Consider the following 18,108-nt stretch of genomic DNA (forward strand, 5'->3'; position numbering starts at 1 on the left):
TGGAACATTAGACTGGAAGAGTTTGCAACAAAAACAATATGCAGCATTCTGGGGTTTTGAGTACATACGCCATGGCCTCTCCCATTTGTCACCATTGGGGATTTCATGCCAGTAATGTGTTGGATAGAAACTTCTATTTTCATTGTCTTTGGGGAACATGAAGTTTTTCACTTGCTGTGGCCCATGCAGTACAAGGAAGTCCCTCAGGCTACTGGGTCCACAGTCCTGGATCACCTAGACTTAAGGAACTAAACTCAGCAGCAGCTGTTTCTTGCGCTTCCACCACACTCTTCTCTGATCTACACTTTTCTTCAGAAATGTGCATGGTTACATCCATTTGAGATGGAGATATGGATGCTACAGTAGCTGCCAGGTCACCTGCACTCTGACTAACTGGAAGATCTAGGGTTACCATACGTCCTCTTTTTCCCGGACGTGTCCGGCTTTTCGGCAGTCAAACCCCCGGGGGGAATTGCCAAAAAGCCGAACATGTCCGGGAGAATAGCGGCTCTGCTCCTCCCCTGACTCTTCGGCTCTGTTTAAGAGCCGAGCTGCCCGAGCGCTACCGGCTTCGGGCAGCCCCCCGGGCCTCCGGACTTTGCGCCGCCGGAGCCCGGGAGGGGAAGTGCCCGGCTGGGGGCGCAGGGTCCGGAGGCATAGGGGCTGCCCAAAGCCCGAGCGCTACCGGCTTCATGGTTTGCCGGGCAGCCTCCAGACCCTGCGCCCCCGGGTGGGCGCTTCCCCTCCCGGGCTCCAGCTGCACTGGGGAAGCGCCGGTCAGGGGTGCAGGGTCTGGGGGCTACCCGGCAAACCATGAAGCCGGTAGCGCTGGAGCAGCCCTTTCCCCGTGGCTGGGAGTGGGAGGGAGGAGGGGGCGGGGTTGGGGCGGGGCTAGGGTGGGGAAATGGGCAGGGCCAGGGCCCGTGGAGGGTCCTCTTTTTTTATTTATTAGATATGGTAACCCTAGAAGATCAGGCTTCTCCTCACAACCCACATCCTCACTGGGGCCAGAAGGCTCACCGTGAACATTTGTGTCCACATATCTCAGGAGAGCTTCTTCCTGCTTAGATAGAAAAGCTTCCTTTGCTTACTTGCTTTTTCTGAATGCTGCCCCAGAGGGGCGTTTTCTTCTTTCACTCATGACTGCTGTTCTGTGCCAGCTATACTGGCTCTCAACACTCAACTGAAGGGGACAAATAAGCAGGCTGGTAGCAGGGCTTGAGTGAGGGAAGATATCAACGTTTTAAGGGCCTAACTGGCTCCTACAACTTCAGTTGACTGCCTGTTCTCCTCAAGTGGGTTCAGGGACGCAGCAGGAAACAGGAAGCTCCCTGAGAAGCTGGTGTTAATCAGTCCAGGCTCCTAGGGGTGCTAGAGAGATACATAAGAGGCTCCTCCTCCTCTCTCTCCCTGTAGCTCCTGCTGCTTTCTGTTATTCCCTCTCACCTTTTCTCCTGCCTGCCTGTTATGTCTTGTGCCCTCCTTCCTCCAGCACAGCACTCCACCATCTCTGTGCATCTAGAACAGAGAGAATACATATGCACCAGGAGCAGACATAATTTTCTACACTCTGGGTCCTAGTGGTGCCTCCCCACACACACACACACACAGTCTGGCACCTGAGGCAGCCACCTCAGTTCGTCTCATGGTAAGGCCAGCCCTGGCCAGCCACTTCACTGTTAAAATTGATTGGTGAGCAGTTTCCAACCTGAGCTGTCAAGAGCCAATAGGCCTGCCTGGATTCTGTTTCTAGTTTTTGGAACAACAAGGAATGACTAGACAGTCAAATGCTTTTGTGTCATGTTACAAAAGCGCTTGAAATGCTACCAATGGAATCAACAAGATGTACTGGGTTTCAAAGGCTGCGCCTTTTCCCTCTACTTGAGTTTGCATTTGCAGCTTTTCCTGTGCTGCCTGAATTGGCTCTTGCTGGAGATAAGGGACCAAATCTTTCCATTTGAAATCAGTCAAAGCTGCATGTGTGGCCCCAAAGGGCAGCTGTAAACTCATATCTCCTCTTAGGGGCTGATGAAAAGAATTGCTAGTAGAAGGACAGATTCTCTCCCTTTTGCTCCTCTGACCTTTGTTGCCCTCGTAGTTCAGGTGTGCTGGCCATTTCCCTTCTCCAACTTTTCTCTGTTACGCTGCCTTTTCCCTCTCCTTTTGGTTTGTTTGTTTAACCTCATGATCTTTTACCCTTTTCTCGGTCCCTCTTTTCTTTTAATTTGTATTAAATTTCTGATAGAAAAAAAGGGCACAAAACGGGGAAAAGACCATGGCAGGGAGGTGGGGTGCAATTTAGATTGTCAGCGGTTTGGGGCAGGAAGTATTTCTTTGCTGTGTGTTTGTACAGTGTTTAGCACAATGGGGCACTGATCTCGGTTGTGCTAAGCACCGTGCAACCACACAGCCCTCCCTTGCCAAATAGCTGACAACCTTACTGGACAGGACAAATGAAGAGGTGGGGGGAGAAGGAGTGTTATTACTCCCCTTTGACAGATGTGGAACTGAGGCAAAAACGATTAAGTGAGTTACCCAAGATCATGCAGGGAGCAGTCTGCACCAGATCCAGCAACTGAACCCTAAATCCCTGAGTCGCAGTTCAGAGCTTCAGCCACAGGAACATCCTTCCTTCTCTTCTCTTTTTCTAGCTGAGTACCTTCTGCTCCCCATGCCGTGAATGATTCAGGCCAGCAATGAAGAAAGCTCTTAAGCATCCTCAATCATGTGGACAGTACAGAGCATTCTTGAGCTACCTTAATCTGTTTGTGCACGTGTTTGTTCAACAGCAAAAACTACAGAAGCTGAGTTCGGCTTGCTACCACCTTGCCACGCTGGTAAAACAGCTCAGGGAATGTCTAACAACAGCTGGGTCATGCAGCAGCAGGTGGGGGTGAAAGAGGGACAAGCCAGCCCCCTATCCCTGCCACACCCTACTGGACCTTGATCTGGCCTGGATTCCTATGAGATGGCAAGATTAGGGTGATGTTGGGAAGATAGTGGGAATCCAAGGATCCCAGGTGGATATGCATATGCTGATTTGAACAGGACATTTCTTACTCTAAGCAACACTAAAGGTTAGTGTACACTTGGGAAAAGCCCCGATACACCAGGTGGTCGCTGGTAATTAGTGTAGTGCCTGGAGCTGACTCCTTTGTCACAGGAGGGCTACATCCGTTGCACTAAACAAGGTAAATCTGTGCTTCCAACCATGATGAGCTCAGATAATTACAGCTATGAGAGGAGGAGGAGGAGGGCTGCTCCCCAGTGCAGACACCAGGTCTTTTGTTGCACCAGCAGGGGTCAGTGTTGAAGGAGGAACTATTTGCTGGTTGCTTAGAAGAAATCCCAAGTGACATTTTACTGTTTGGAGCCAGTCTGTCAAAAGGGATGGCAGCGGCTTTAAAAAAATAACCTTGACTGTGTCGCTAACTCACCAGTGTTTAAAGTACAGACTCCAGCATGGAGGCTGCCCCCTCACTGAGGAGACAGGAAGTTAGCTTCAGTGAAGATGAAGGGAGTGTTTCTCCCATTCATTTAAATGGAAGAGGCTGTTGAAGGGGTAGGTAAAATAACTTGGTGGGGCTGGGGAACGAGGCTTTGTCTGAAATTCAGTTGTTTATTTACAGTGGTCTGAGGTCCAAGATTTGTATGGAAGCTACGCCAGCAGCACTCCCTGGAGAGAGGTCCTCACATGCCCTTCCCATTTAGTTGCAGACCTTCTCCCTCCAGGGATTAGGGGTTCGGAGTAGTTTCATGACAGCTAAATTCCTATCTCTTTATTCCAACACCAGACATGCTGTAATCAACAAGAGACATTTCTTTCTTAGAGACTGATCCAAAGTTCTTTGAACGCAATGGGTGTCTTTCAATTGATTTCAGTGGCCCTTAAGGAAGGAGGACTGAAAACAAACTTCTGAGATTAATGCAAAACAGGACTGGGACATTCAATTTAAAAGTACAAATATATTCTTCAGGAAATGGGAATGGAGGCACAGGGTAGCTAATTTATCTCCCTGTACAAACACATGACCCTTTCTACTTAGAAATAAACCAGGCTAAGTTAATTTAAAGCAAAATATAATTTTCTCCTCCCTATGTCTTGAAACTTAGTTTGAACAAATCATTCAAGGGCTCCTTTTCAAATCTGATTAATTGAGAGAGGGGGAAATCTCTTTCCAACAAACTTCCTTCCCCTTCCCAGAAACCTGGCAGCCTTCATGGCGTAAGCACAAAGCCATCCGCTGCCACAGGTATTTATTTATTTATTTATTGCCTTTCAAAAGTGAGTTCTCTCTTGAGGGGACCTGGACTACTTTAGCAAGCATTTCTAAGATGAACACTGTGCAAAATCAAAGTCTAACCTGGCCTCCCATCACCCTAGATCTCTACAGAATACCAGTGTTATAGTATTTGCTCCTCTATAATAAAAAGAGAGGCTGTTCTGTTCTCTATTGACTCAGGCTGTTACAATATTGTACTCTGATTTACTAACGTGACACCGAATGTGCTAAAGATTAACACTTTAAAAGAATAACTGCTCAGCAAACAAAGCCGGGATAAGTCACGGCTTTTATATACTTGATAATGCTGAGCGAAAGCTAGCCTGAATTCTTGACTGGAGCAAATAGAATGGTTTAATCCAGTTGCTCTTTGGACAGAATCATCACTAATGTTCCCTTGCAGTTGATTTTTTTCCAGGAGGCAGACAGCACTGAGCCACAGTGTGCCATGAATTGTCTTTCACACATAAGGAAGGGGAGTTGTTTTCTATTAAACTGGGGCTGTACTGTATGTATAGTATCTTTGCAAATGATTTCCTGAGCTTTAAAGTCAGATCTCTAAGTTAGGGACATGCTGTCACATACATACAGTTGTGCATACCTCACTTATAAACACAGATATCCAAAATCTACATACTAATCAGGTATCTCCATATTAGGTACATAACTGGGTATGTACATTCAAAAGCACCTCATTTGCTTGCATGTTAACATGAACAAAACAGGGTGTAGGAGTTTGGCTGGTGGTAGGTTGTTATTGGGATTGATGCCATGTGGTGAAGTGACAGCCTGTGGTGGGGAGGGCACAGGGAAGAGAGTGTGTGTCCGTAGGGAGTCCCTGTCCCTAGGCAGCAGGCCCATAGCCAGCCAAATTAACGGGTATGTGGGAGTGCGAAGTGAGGAGCAGTGCAAGGGAAGGGCCTTTGGGCTCTTCCCTGGCTAGTGACTATGGAACTCAAGGCAGGGAGGGGGAGCTGACAAGGATATTCTCTTTCCTCTAAGTTCTGGCTAAGGGAGAAGTTTCCCTTCACCTGTGGAGGAGAGAGAAGCAGCAGGCTTCTCCTTTCCCCTCAGGCCCCTGGAAGGATGAGAGGCAAGGTCACATCTTCCTGTAGTAGAAAGAAGGCAGATAAGGGGCTTCTTGCAGGGAGAATTGTTCTCGCAGGGCTGCTTTGCCTACTGGTAGGAAGAGACAGAGCCCCCCTAACGCCCAAGCTTCACCCCCTGCAGATTCTCTCACCTGTTGCATTCTATATCACCAGGCAGTTAATAGGCAGGAAGGCAGGGAGAGCTGAGCTCCCTCAGGCCCATCAAGACAAAGGTGAGTTAGTCTCTGTGAAGGTGTAAATAGTACTAATAGGACAGTCTATCCCAAAGTGGGGGGCTTTATCTTCTCTGGCCTGACAACGTTTAGAAAGCCAGGAGGTATCTATTCTCCCAATCAAACCATTACCTCTGCTTATAACCAAAGACAGAAGGGACTAGCCCAAGGCCATTGAGGGAATGTGACTCAGTGCTGGATTATCACTCATAAATCTACTAGCCCATGCTAGGTCTGTTTAATTTCTGTGGCCTGTAACTTGTAAATAAGCCTTTATGGAAGGTTTTTCTGAGAATGTCTGGTAGAGCAAGTGACTGTTTATTTCCATAATATTTGTAGTTCAGAAGGTAGCAGGTGGTAGAGAAGAGAGATCACTTTTCTGACTGATGGAGTTGCATTGTATATACAATTCAATGTTAGAATTTTATGTCCTGATTCTATGAGTCCTTATGTAGGACAGTACCTTTATGCATGAGACTTCAATTGCACTAAGCATGTGCATGAGCACTGGCTGAGCCAAGCCCTGAGATTGTATAGAATCTTTTATACAAGCTGTAACTTAAAACTCCTTATAGTGTTAAGTAAATACTCTTAGAAATGAGTAACAGCTAAGGCAGAGAGAAGTTAAGAGACACAGGCAAGGAAGAAAAGATGTTGTAGTCTCCAAACACACACACACAGCTCTGCCCACAATTTTAAAACAAATGCTGGATTTATGACCTGGACTACTTGCCTGAGTGAAGTTTGATTTAAGTGCAATTTACTTCAATACATTTTCAGATGTTGCCACTAGAGGGTGATATTTAGCCACAATATTAGCCACCCTTGTATTAGAGCAAATTAGAGCAAGCAAGTTATTTGTCAAATATTGTGGCTCTGCAGACAGAACATAAGAAAAGTAGAACTTTAATTGCTTGTTTTAAATGCATGCAACTATTTTGCTGCATTTTAGAATGAGAGATCCATTTAATTTTTTTGGGGAGGGGAGAGGGGTTGTTTTATTTTAATTTACATGCATAGCAAATACCCGGACAATAAAAACCTGTAATTATTACAGTTAGCATAAGAGAGTTGCTTGTGGTGGCAATAAAATTACCAGTGGATTTTTCTTCTCTCTCTAAATCTTGCTATATAAAACTCATTAAAAAAAAACATAAGGCAGTTTAAAGGATCTTGAAGGATTTCTGGCTAAGAATGAAGATGTGTACAGATTAATTTACTCAGGCAGCACAGTTAATATTTACATAGATGCTGTAATTGATCTTAGCACTGCTCGTCTGAGTAGTCAACAAATATTAAGAGTGGCAGGCGTACAAGCGTGATCAAATATTCTGAAACAGGCAATCATTTCCCCTTTTTGGAGGTGGCAGCCGCACTGAGGCTGTCAAAGTATGATGGAGTGGAATATTCAATACGCACATTAATTCCTTCTAATTAAGAGAGTTTAGATTATACCCACCAGAAAGAGGAAAATCCACATGGGAACTCCTGGTAGAATATCATGTACCGGAAGAGCAAGTTTTCTCTTCCCCATGAACTGACTACAGTTCCATCCCTAAATCCAACTGATCTAATGGGATCAAGAAGTAGCCAGCATGAGGACCTGAGTCACTGGCTTTGCAGCATTAATAGACCCAGGGACTACTGCATGCGCCATGAATTTCATTTTTCAGCACATGCATTTCTGGGAATAATGTTTTCAGGTTTCTTCATCTGTGGTATTTTATTTTACATTCACCAAGTCTTTGATGGTTTGCAATGACTTTGAGATGCACGTGTTTTCTTTGGCTTCTCTTACTGATTTTTCTTTTGATGGTCTAATATGTCTCCTTTGTGTAGACAATTGCTGGAGGATTAGTGGAATGCTATTCCCAAACAAAGGAAAAAGACCTTTAAAAAAGTGCACAGCTATATATCAGATAGTTGTCTTTAGATAATGAGACAGTATAGAGGGATATTATATTCTAGGGAGTGCAAGGAGTCCCTAAATGCATCTGGAAAATGCTGTATTGCCCAGTACACTGAATTGCAAGTTGTTTTGTTCTTTTCTTTCTTTTCACACCTCTTGTCTTTTCCCACGTCTTTCGTCTGTGATGGTATTTTGTAGCCTTTGCAAATTCATTATTTAACAGAGCATTGAGTTGTGATGATAAACCATGCTTGGGGTTAGCTTTATTATATTTACTTATGTGGAGACTGAGACAGCCTGAATGTGCATTCCTTCAATTTTGGCATATTTCCATCACTATATTTAATAATTTTTAAAAGATGCATTGGCCTAAACATCTCAATTCTAAATTGGGTTAACTAAGCTCCTGTTACATGCAATCACTTAAGCTAATATTCATATTCCAATACTACCAAAGGCTACGTCTACACAGCAAAAAAATTACCCATGGCAGAGAGTCTCAGAGCCAGGATTGACTGACTCATGTCACAGGGCCTGTGCTGCAGCGCTAACAATAGCAGTGTAGATGTTTAGGCTTCAAATTTCCTCTCAGACTGCAGGTACATTATCCACCCGAGCAGTGGCTGCATTTCAGTAGTACTGAATGTAGAGCTTCAGGATGAAATGCCCTGTATGTCAGAATTCCAGTTTTAAGGAGGTTTGTGGAAATATGCCATATCTTAGCATCATCAGGAGTTCAGATAATCAGGGATGTTCGTTACAGGCAGCCTGCTCAGCAAAAGGGGAATGTTGGGAAGCTTTGGACTAGCAGAGCACTGAAGTTTGGCAGGATGAGAGGAGCGGGGCAGGAGCTGAGCTGCAGGCCTGTGGAATTTAGCCACTCTACAGGAACTTAGCATCAGCCCTGCAGAAGTTAAGAGAGTCATTTAAGATAGCACAAGAGTGAAGCTTCCAAGCACAACCCCTCCAAAGCACCCTTTGGTTGGCCAGGACTTTCAGTTAATTAGGGTTTGAACAATCAAGTGCATTCTACTAGTAAGAAAACACTTGTTATATAAAACATGACATGTTAACCGAGACACTGCATTAAAGCTTAGTGCATTGTGATTTTTAGAATCAACATCAACAATGCTGTAACTCTATCATCTACCCTTAGGCCATGTGTACATTAGGAGCTCTTGATGGGTGTTGGTATGCTATACCATGGCACTTGTACATGCTCAGAGCTCTAGCTTATAGCACATACCCACAAATGAAAGACGCTATACCAGTAAAAGCACAGCTTTGCCAGGATAATTGCATTATGCTAGATGGGCTGTGCCACCACGGCTATTTTAGTCAGAGATCACCTCTCATCACAGATGGTATAGCTATGCCAGCAGAAGTCTGTAGTGTAGGCATCACCTTAGTGCTACGGGACAGCCAGGACAGTATTTGGACTCTCATCAGGCTTTTACTTTATTTGCTTTGTACACTGTGATACTTCGCTTGCTTGCTCACACATCATATCAGGTTAAGCTCACGGGCAAGATCCATTCCCGGGCAGCTGCAGCACACTGGGGTTCTGACCTTGCGGCAGTGCGCTGCCTTGCAACTTCATACAGCTTAGTTCACTGAAAGTTTTACAACCTCCTTGAGTCTCTGGTTGCACAAGTGACTTTTTTCTTTTCCTGCAAAGCCTGGCATCGTTTCAAAGCATGTATATGCCAAACACTCATTTCAGTGTATTTAACTGTAAATAAGCACACAACACTTCAAGGACTAAGCAATTAGAAACTGCTCATCACAGCCCATAGTACAGCAGACTGAACTTTTACTACCTGAAATGAAAAACCCAAAACGTTTCAAGTCCTGCATGCAGGTACAGTAAAAGAATTAGCAAATTCTTCACGTATTTTGTAGCCATAGGGTAATTAGTTTGTAGGGTCTAACATTTTCCATCTATTTCACACTAGATCTTAAGTATTGATTAGTTTTTATAGTGGCATTCGTACAAGCAATCCTTTTTCCAGCACTCAGTTGTGTGAGTAAGGATTGTTTGTAGGATAAAATTTGTGGGATTGCAGGAGGACTTTTAATATATATTTAGACATTACTGGATTCACCAGGAAACTTGCAAGCATTTTTTCTCAGCATTTTACCAGGGATATATTAGGATTCTCATAAATTGAAGCTTTGTTGCTAGTTAACTTTGGGAACATATATAATTCATAAGGACAAGTATTCACTTTTTTCCCCTCACTGAAAATGGCTTGCTGTTTCTTTTTAAATTGAGCCCACTCCTCTTCTGTACTGCCAGCCATATAGGAAAGTCTGAGGACTACCCCATATCTGCGGTGAAAGTTTGCCTGTTTTGTGTGACCTGTCCCATGTTTATATGACTTCTTATCCCCCGGCAAGGTTCAATGCAACTGTTCAAATCAAAATATGGACTTGTTTGTCAACGCTTGCTCCTATTGGGAATGGCTTAAAAATAAAGGCCAACAGTGTAAACAAATAAAATAATAGGCCCATTCAAAAATAAGTGATGCTGCTGGACCAGAAGTTTGGCTTGCCCTGCATTATTGTGTATTCCTGTATTCTTCAGCTAGTACTCTGCGCTTCTCTATTCACTGCCATCCAAGCATTTAAAAGCTCTTTACAAGAATTACATTAGTGAAACTTCCCAACACCCTTATGAGGAAATGGAGGCACAGTAAGTTAAGTGACTTGGTCAGAGTCACACAATATATCTGTGGCAGAGCCAGGAATTAGAAACGAAATGTCAAAGGCCAGATTTCTCATTAATCACATGAACCCAGTGCCATCTAAAAGTCATCTTAACACAGCATCCTTTAAATATGTTCTTTCATTAATAAGGACTTTCACATGTCTTTGAATCAATCAAGTAATACATGCATTACTCAGGAGGACTATATTTCCAAAGAATGTGGGTAGGTTTCTGTCAGGTATTTGATGAATACATTTAGAGATCAGAAAAAAAAATCAAAATCTTATTTATTGCTTAGTCCCTGGAGAGAAAGTACACTTGGGGTTTTAAGCAATTTAAACAATCTAAGGGCTAGCCACACTCTGGCAAAAGAGTTTGGGGGGTGCAACTCTATTCTTCCTTCTTTGTACATACAAGCTGCCAATTAAGATTTATATTTTTTTAACAATTTCTGATTTTAAGGGACCAGTTCTATTTATAGAGTTCTAAATAAAGCTCTTTAAATGTATGATGTAATAGGAGCTTTGTTGAAAAGTGTCTCTTCTTCCTGGAATTTCTCTTAAGGGGGTTCTAAGGGCAAATGATCTCCTGATCAGATAACACCTGATCCACACAGGCCAGATCCTTGACCCCATGCAGTTCTGCTTGCAGAATCAGGCCAGAGAAGGTAGTGTTATGGAGGAAGCAGCAAATATTACTTTCAACCACTGCTCACCTAGGGGCAGTTATAGCACAAGGTTTGCGTAGTTTTTACTCAAGTCAGTAATCCCACTGAACTGAGTGAGACTGCTCACATGAGCAAGCACTTGCAGAACCTGTCGTTTTCTGAGTGCCTGTAAATCTAGAGGGAATTGTACAGTAGCGTGCTGTTAAAACTTAAAATTACAAAGGCAAAGAAGATACGACCTTTTATGCTGTACCTACTGTTTACTGCACAGTGAAAATGCCTTTTGCATCTTAAAGTGCTACTCACAGCTGGACATAATGGTTGTCCTTTAAAGGAGACGCACTACAAGCGAATATTGTATTGTAAAAGGGTAGGAGAAGGTGACTCTTACTTCGGTTATGAACTTTAACTTCAAAGCACCTTAAACTTTTTTGTGTCAGTCATATTAGTGGAAAATTCCTCCATTCATTTAAAAAGATAAACAGTTGTAACTTTCAAATTTGGTTGATGTGACATTAATTACTGGCCTGGACTGCCAACATTCCAAAAAGGATATCTCTCTAATCTCCAGCCAGTCAGGGCAGACTGGGCGGAGCACGGAACACAAACCTAAACATTTACAGGTGCATAAGTACTTGAGGAAGGGCACGGGTGATGCACCTGTCTTCGGGAAGGACTAACACAGGTGTGTTGTAACTGGGTAGACTGCTAGTGCTAGATTATGAGCTCATTTGATCTGCAGACACACTCTCCACCACGCTGCAGCCCGCAATTTCCAAATATTGGCCAGGAGCCTCCCGAGATGAACATCTATTATGAAAACTTTTTCCATCCACAGAACGTTCCTAGCCCACAACGACCAACAAACTTTGAATCTGGGGACTACAACACCACTCCCAACCCTTACCTCTGGCTAAATGGACCCTCCATTACCCCACCATCATACCTACCAGGATCCAACACCAGTCCTTTCATCCCTCAGTCCTATGGGATGCAACGGCAGCTCTTGCCTAACATGCACGGTTTGGGAGGTACTGATTTGGGCTGGCTTCCTCTCCCTTCCCAAGAGGAGCTGATGAAGCTGGTGAGACCACCCTACTCCTACTCTGCGCTTATCGCCATGGCCATCCATGGAGCACCGGAGAAGAGGCTAACACTCAGCCAGATCTACCAGTACGTGGCTGACAACTTCCCCTTCTACAACAAAAGCAAGGCAGGTTGGCAGAACTCCATAAGGCATAACCTGTCTCTCAACGATTGCTTTAAGAAAGTGCCCAGAGACGAAGATGACCCAGGTACATTTTTGAAGTAGTTTCTCTCTCCCTCCCCCCCTCCCCTGCATGCTTGTATATATTTTGTAAAAAGACACAATGGGCCAGATTCTGGTCTCACCTCAGTGTAAATCCAAAGTAATTCTGCTGACTTTGGCAGAGTTGCTCTGGAATTTACACCCATGTAGCTGAGATCTGACTCTGACCCACAGTGTAGCTAATGAAGCATGCCCGGCACAGAAGGCAATTCTCCTCTGCTGTAGTTTTTCCTGAATATTGATCAGTGTGCAGAGCACACATGGCTTAACAAGCACGCAAGCAGTCTAGCTGAGGGAGAGACATTCAAAAGCCATTTGGCACATTGTATGTGAATCAGTAATTAATGGAAAAGTATTAAGACAAAAGGAAATTGTCAAGGAAAATTCATTTGCTTTATGGAGTCAACAACAATTCTCAAAAACAGGGAAGGTTTTTGTTTGTTTGCTTTGTTTGGTTTAAACAGTCAGCTTTTAAACTAGAAATAGTATCACTGCTTGCCAGTCCCCAGCCTCTTGGCTGATTTTTTGACAGTGCTGTTCCTTTATTTATTGTTAGCCAGCAACAGCTATTGGGACATATGTGAAGCCAGCTGAATGACTGTGTGTGTCACTGTGAGGCAAATCCTGCTCTGTCTAGCAATCAATGCTATGCCACTGACCCTATGGGGCTGCAAGGATTTGGTCCCTGTGCTGCCAACACAAAGGGTGAAGTCCTGAAGTTTATACTCAAGTAAAATTCCCATCAACTTCATTAAAAGTTTTACCTCAGCAAGAACTGAGGAGGATCTGGCCCAAAGCTTCAGCCTTTGCTGGGCTTGAAGACCAGGGACTTCTTTGCAGGGTATCAAACAATTGCAGTTTTTTAATATTATTTTTTGTGAAGCAGAAAGATTGAGATTAAACCCAGGGAATCTACTCTTTGCTGCCTGTGCCTGTCTTTCTATTTAGAATCTGCTGGTCTCTTAACAGGAAAAGGGAATTACTGGACTCTGGACCCAAACTGTGAGAAGATGTTTGACAATGGAAATTTCCGTCGGAAGAGGAAAAGGAAGTCTGACATTGGGTCCAGCACAGCATCTCTTGCATCTGAGAAATCGGAGGACAGTGCCTTAAGTGGCAGTCCCAAGGCTGCCGAACACCAGGATCTCTTGGAAAGCTCCTCACCTGGAACTGACAGTTCACCTGACAAGAGATCTTCTCCGCCATCTTCCAGCAGTCCCTGCCTCAACAACTTCCTCTCCAGTATGGCCGCGTATGTTAATGGCTCTAACTCGGTGAGCCGATCAGTGCCTCTGGGACTCAGCGTTGAGCCCACTGACAAAATGGGACAGAATATGGTAGGATTCAATTCATACGCTACACTTTCTAATATCCCCAGCCATAGTGGGGCAGAATGGTCCAATTCAATGCCTTCCAGCCATCTTGGCTACAGCAATTCAGTTCTCAATCAATTTAATACCCATTTCTACAGCAGTATCGGTGCAAATAACACCCTGTATCCTAGAGAGGGAACTGAGGTTTAAACAACAAAGGAGGAAAGGATAAATGTGTAAGAGAGGAAATGGTCAGTTGGTAGAGGGCTGCTGTTAGCCAGTCATCTCTGAGACCTACATTACAACCTGCCTTAGCGGCTGAAAGTGAGAACCCCAAAACTTTTACCTAGGAGACTTCCTCATATCACAAACCACCACATCTTTAGCAGCTCCACTCATGACAGGCCAGGGACTGGAACAGCAAGGGTGTTTCAGGTGAGCTCTGTGGGGCTCTGTCACACACAGCTCCTACCTTGCACTATTCAATGGCCATCCTTAAAGAACTGCCAGTTGTCTTAGGCCTGGTCTACACTAGTAACTTTTACCTGTATAGCAATATCACATAGGGGTGTGATTTTCTTAGTGACATTTTAATATCTGCAAAAGCCCTAGTACAGATGCTGTTATATAAACACAAAAGTCCTTTTCTTAGTACAGCTTATTTCATCTGGGGAACTGGTATAAGCTATACCAACACAAAAGTGCTTTTTCAGGTGTGAGCAAAAGGTTTAACAAGACCTTGGTTAACTAGACAATGTTACCTCAGTATTTGTGCTATTCCCTATGTAAATATATGGAAGTACTACATATGCTGAGGTAGCTATTTAAGGACAACCACTGTTCCTGCCTTCACCTATAGCTAAAGCTATTGGCCAAATTCTGGCATCCTTTCATGCCCCAATGGGGCATACAGCCAGGTATGAAGACAGAATTTGGCCTTTACATCCGTGGGCAGACAATTCATCCAGAAACAGAGAGGAAATAACAAAAATTAGGGATGTTTACAGTCAGATTTCATGTTTTCAGTTTTAAGTACATGCGTAGGGTCAGACGCTGCTTATCTTATGGTCTCGCTTGCAACCTAATGTCCATGGGCCTACTTACATAAGAAAAACAGGATTTGTGCCATGCCATCTATTTTACATACCTGAGTTTTCTGGAGAAGAAAACATGTTTGTTCCAGTGTAACACTAACGTTTGTACTGAACAAGCATCTGAACCTTGAGTGCTTTTGTATAGAAAGTCTAACATATCACTGAGCTTCATTTCAAAGACTGCATCTTCCCCATGAATTGATTGCAGTCATTGGGGGGAGGTAAAAACTGTTTACTGTACATTTGTGTTTTGTAAAAGTCAATTAAACAATTATGTCCAAGTGTAAATATTATTGAATAATGCTTCTTTTTTCTCCTGATCTCTTAAAATATTCTGTGTCTACAGTAGTCACACAGAAAAATCCAAAGATTAAATAAAGGTTTTGCACCAAAAGATGTTAACTAAGTTCCACAACTGTATATTGTAACATACAAAACTGAATATTCCTCAACACAAACCTCTTCAGCTATTTAGTTATGCTCTGGCAAACCTTTCAAGATGGCTGAGAAGAGATTAATTTTCAATTAATATATTGTGACAAACACCCTACTGTGCCTTGATTTTTTTAATATGTACTTTCGTTGCATTTTCATTATGGGACACCCACGGAAGTATTTTCAATAATAAAGCATTTGTATGTAAGTGAGTGTGTGTGCAATGTACTTAATGAATTTCAAATGCTAGCCTAGTAAAAATCAACAGCCAATAAGGGGAAAGTGAATTATTCTGATACTTTAAAAATTCAGCGTTATGGTGTTTTAACTTGTGCAGTTTAGCTTGAGAAACACAATATAACAGCCTCCATAAGGTCAAATGGTTAAACAATTGTATGCCTAAGCAACCAAAATTTGCATGCCTGAAGTATTATGCAAAGAAAGGCCACACAGAGCCATTACAAACAAGAATTGCTCTTTTAGCTTCTGCACTAGAGCTAAGAGATGCTAATCATTTAAAATTATATAAATTGCACTTATTTTCCCATATACTAATTGTCCAAAAAGTTACCCAAATTATTATTTTTTTTTAACATTTTTAGTTTGATTCTCTGTGGTATTATTTGCATTTTTGTTTGCTTTTTTAATAATAGGTTCAATTTTGCAATCACCGTGGTGAGATTTCACTTGGAATGAGCCACAGTTAAATGCAACATTAGCACATTGCAATCCAATGCAAATAATATGTCCTGAAACAGCTGTGGGCAACATTTCCTACAGAAATCATTGGTCTCAGGTCTGCAGTTTTCTGCAGAATCATTCAGCACACGTGAAATGTGTTGGTGTTAGCACTAGGTTTTGGGGAGATGTTGCATCATACAAACAGTCATCCAGAAACAGTCTCCACTCAGCTCTTCATAAAAATGAGAGGGAAAGGATTCCCAGGGAGTGTAAGATGGGAAATGTAGGGCTTAAAAAGTGAATGTATGATAGATGTACAAAAATATGCAGAGGCAGCATGATGATCCTGTTGGGATCCAGGAAGTGGGCGGGCGAAGCCCACTGCTAAAGGATCCCCCCCAGCCTAAGGGGGGGTCCACAGGACCTGGAGACCAAAAAATTACGGGGGACAACTAATAAAAGAACAGGGACAGGAGTGAGGTCAAAGGGTCAAATGAAGTAAACCAGATGGGGACACCGAGAAGAGAACCTCGGACAGTGCCCACTGCTCCTCGAAGGTGGCAAGGGAGCCAGTGGATGCTGCCCAGAGAAACTCTGCCCGGGTACGTGAACGAACGGAGGACCTGAAATAGGCCCCACAGTCACAGGAGACTCCATCGGCTAGGCAGAAACAGAAGGAAAATTCCAAGCCAAAGTGCCATTCATTTTTATCAATCTGCATTGTCTAAAGTAAATGAATGATTTCATATAGCGCCATTAGCCTCTGCATCATCACTGCCTCAAATCTGGCCCAGACTGGTATTAACCAAATATCAGTTGTTATCAGTTGATGGCTATTTGGCCTATTTGTAGTGAGGTAGTGGTGTCAGCAGTACAGTTCCTTATGGACAGGAGCATGGCTGCATCACAACGGAAACCCTTGTTTGGATTAGTAGAGCGGGCTCAAATCTGAATGCCCTCCCTCGTGTAGAAATATCAGGTCAGATGTTGAGGTATGATGAGCAGAAGGAGGCTATGCAGGGGACGTTTGAACCACTGCTGCCCTAAATGTACTCACTTTATGAAGGAATAAATAAAATAAAATAGTTCACTCTCACTGTAGATCTATTTTTTTTTAAGAGAGGTATAAGAATATTTGCACTGACATTGTCAGCCTGCAGTACTGAGATGCTCACAGGTCTATTGAATTCTTAATCAACAGCTGAAACATAGAGGAATGTGTTAATAGCGCCAGGCAGGTCTCATCTCACAATGATAACAGAACTATTAATACATTTCACTGCTACTCATAAATATACATTGCCTGCCAAAGTAAAAGCTGTTCTATTACTAAGTGGTGATATTAAAAATACCAGGTTTTTCCAACCACATTATTACTGACACTGCGCCCACCCTCCCCACTCAGAACTCAGATTCCCCATCTCCTCAGATTCCGACCCTATTTGCTCCTGTAGGAACACATGCAGGCATTTGTGTGACTCTGGGCAAAGGGGAGGGTGCGAGAGAGGTTTGCAGTGGCTTTGGTTTCATTTATTTGCCATGTTTGATCCTGCTCTAAAGTGTGTTTTCTGCTGTGAAAAGTAAGTTTGCGTACACAGTATTGTGAGCATTCTAGTTTTTATGGCCCCTGCAACAGTTTCTTCTTTGTTTACATGTAAAAAAGAGAGTTTTCCTATTTGCTGTCCGCCCTGAAATCCTGGGCTTCGGCAGTCAAGTTTCCAGTCAATGTCTCATCATTCCCCCTCCCACTGGCCAGTGCTGCATTGCTAACGTTCATACAGGCTTGGGTTATTCACTGGGTCCTTTCTGTGGGCTGAAAGTAGTGCAGAGTTTTCAAATGCTTTCAGAACTAACTCTGCAAACCAGTTATTTCATCATCCAGAGAATCAGTACAAGTCTTCCTTGCATCAAGTCAATATGTTTTTTGAGGAATCATTTCCAGGGTCTAGGGCTGGAAGGAAAGGGGAGAGAAGAGGCTGTTGGACACTCAGGGGTAGGGAAGCTAATTAAGGAAAATGCATCTATGAGGATGAAATGGGCAATAATCGTGGACAAAAAAAATATTAGGATGCTTGTCATATCAGAGAACCTGGAGTCAAGTGTCCTGATGGATGTCTCTTCACCCTATGGTGCTACCGCCACAAATGTTGCAAATCAGCTTGGTATCAGCTGTTCTACTCCTGGCTCAGTGTCTATTCCATCAAAAGGTTGGGGGGGCACTCTGCAATGCCTCTGCAGCATATACAGTACTGTACCAGTTACTCACTGCTCCTTTGAAGCACACAGCAAAATCTGCAGGGATGCTTAATCAAAGTCCAGTATTCTGGTTAGGAATTCAAGGATTTCTTCCCTTCCTGCCTGCAATCCTCTCTCTCTCATATTTTTT

The 18,108-nt window shown here is 43.4% G+C and overlaps 1 protein-coding gene across 1 annotated transcript; it reads left to right on the forward strand.

Moving 5' to 3' along the window:
* The first annotated feature begins 11,565 nt into the window (after positions 1 to 11,565).
* FOXI1 (forkhead box I1) lies at positions 11,566 to 15,231 on the forward strand. The gene is made up of 2 exons (XM_034779497.1): positions 11,566 to 12,185; positions 13,169 to 15,231. Exons 1-2 carry the CDS (start codon positions 11,612 to 11,614, stop codon positions 13,720 to 13,722), a joined length of 1,128 nt encoding a protein of 375 aa, XP_034635388.1. The 5' UTR covers positions 11,566 to 11,611; the 3' UTR covers positions 13,723 to 15,231.
* Positions 15,232 to 18,108: the final 2,877 nt, after the last annotated feature.

The sequence above is a fragment of the Trachemys scripta genome, chromosome 8 (assembly GCF_013100865.1).
Source record: "Trachemys scripta elegans isolate TJP31775 chromosome 8, CAS_Tse_1.0, whole genome shotgun sequence".
NCBI classification, from domain to species: domain Eukaryota; kingdom Metazoa; phylum Chordata; order Testudines; family Emydidae; genus Trachemys; species Trachemys scripta.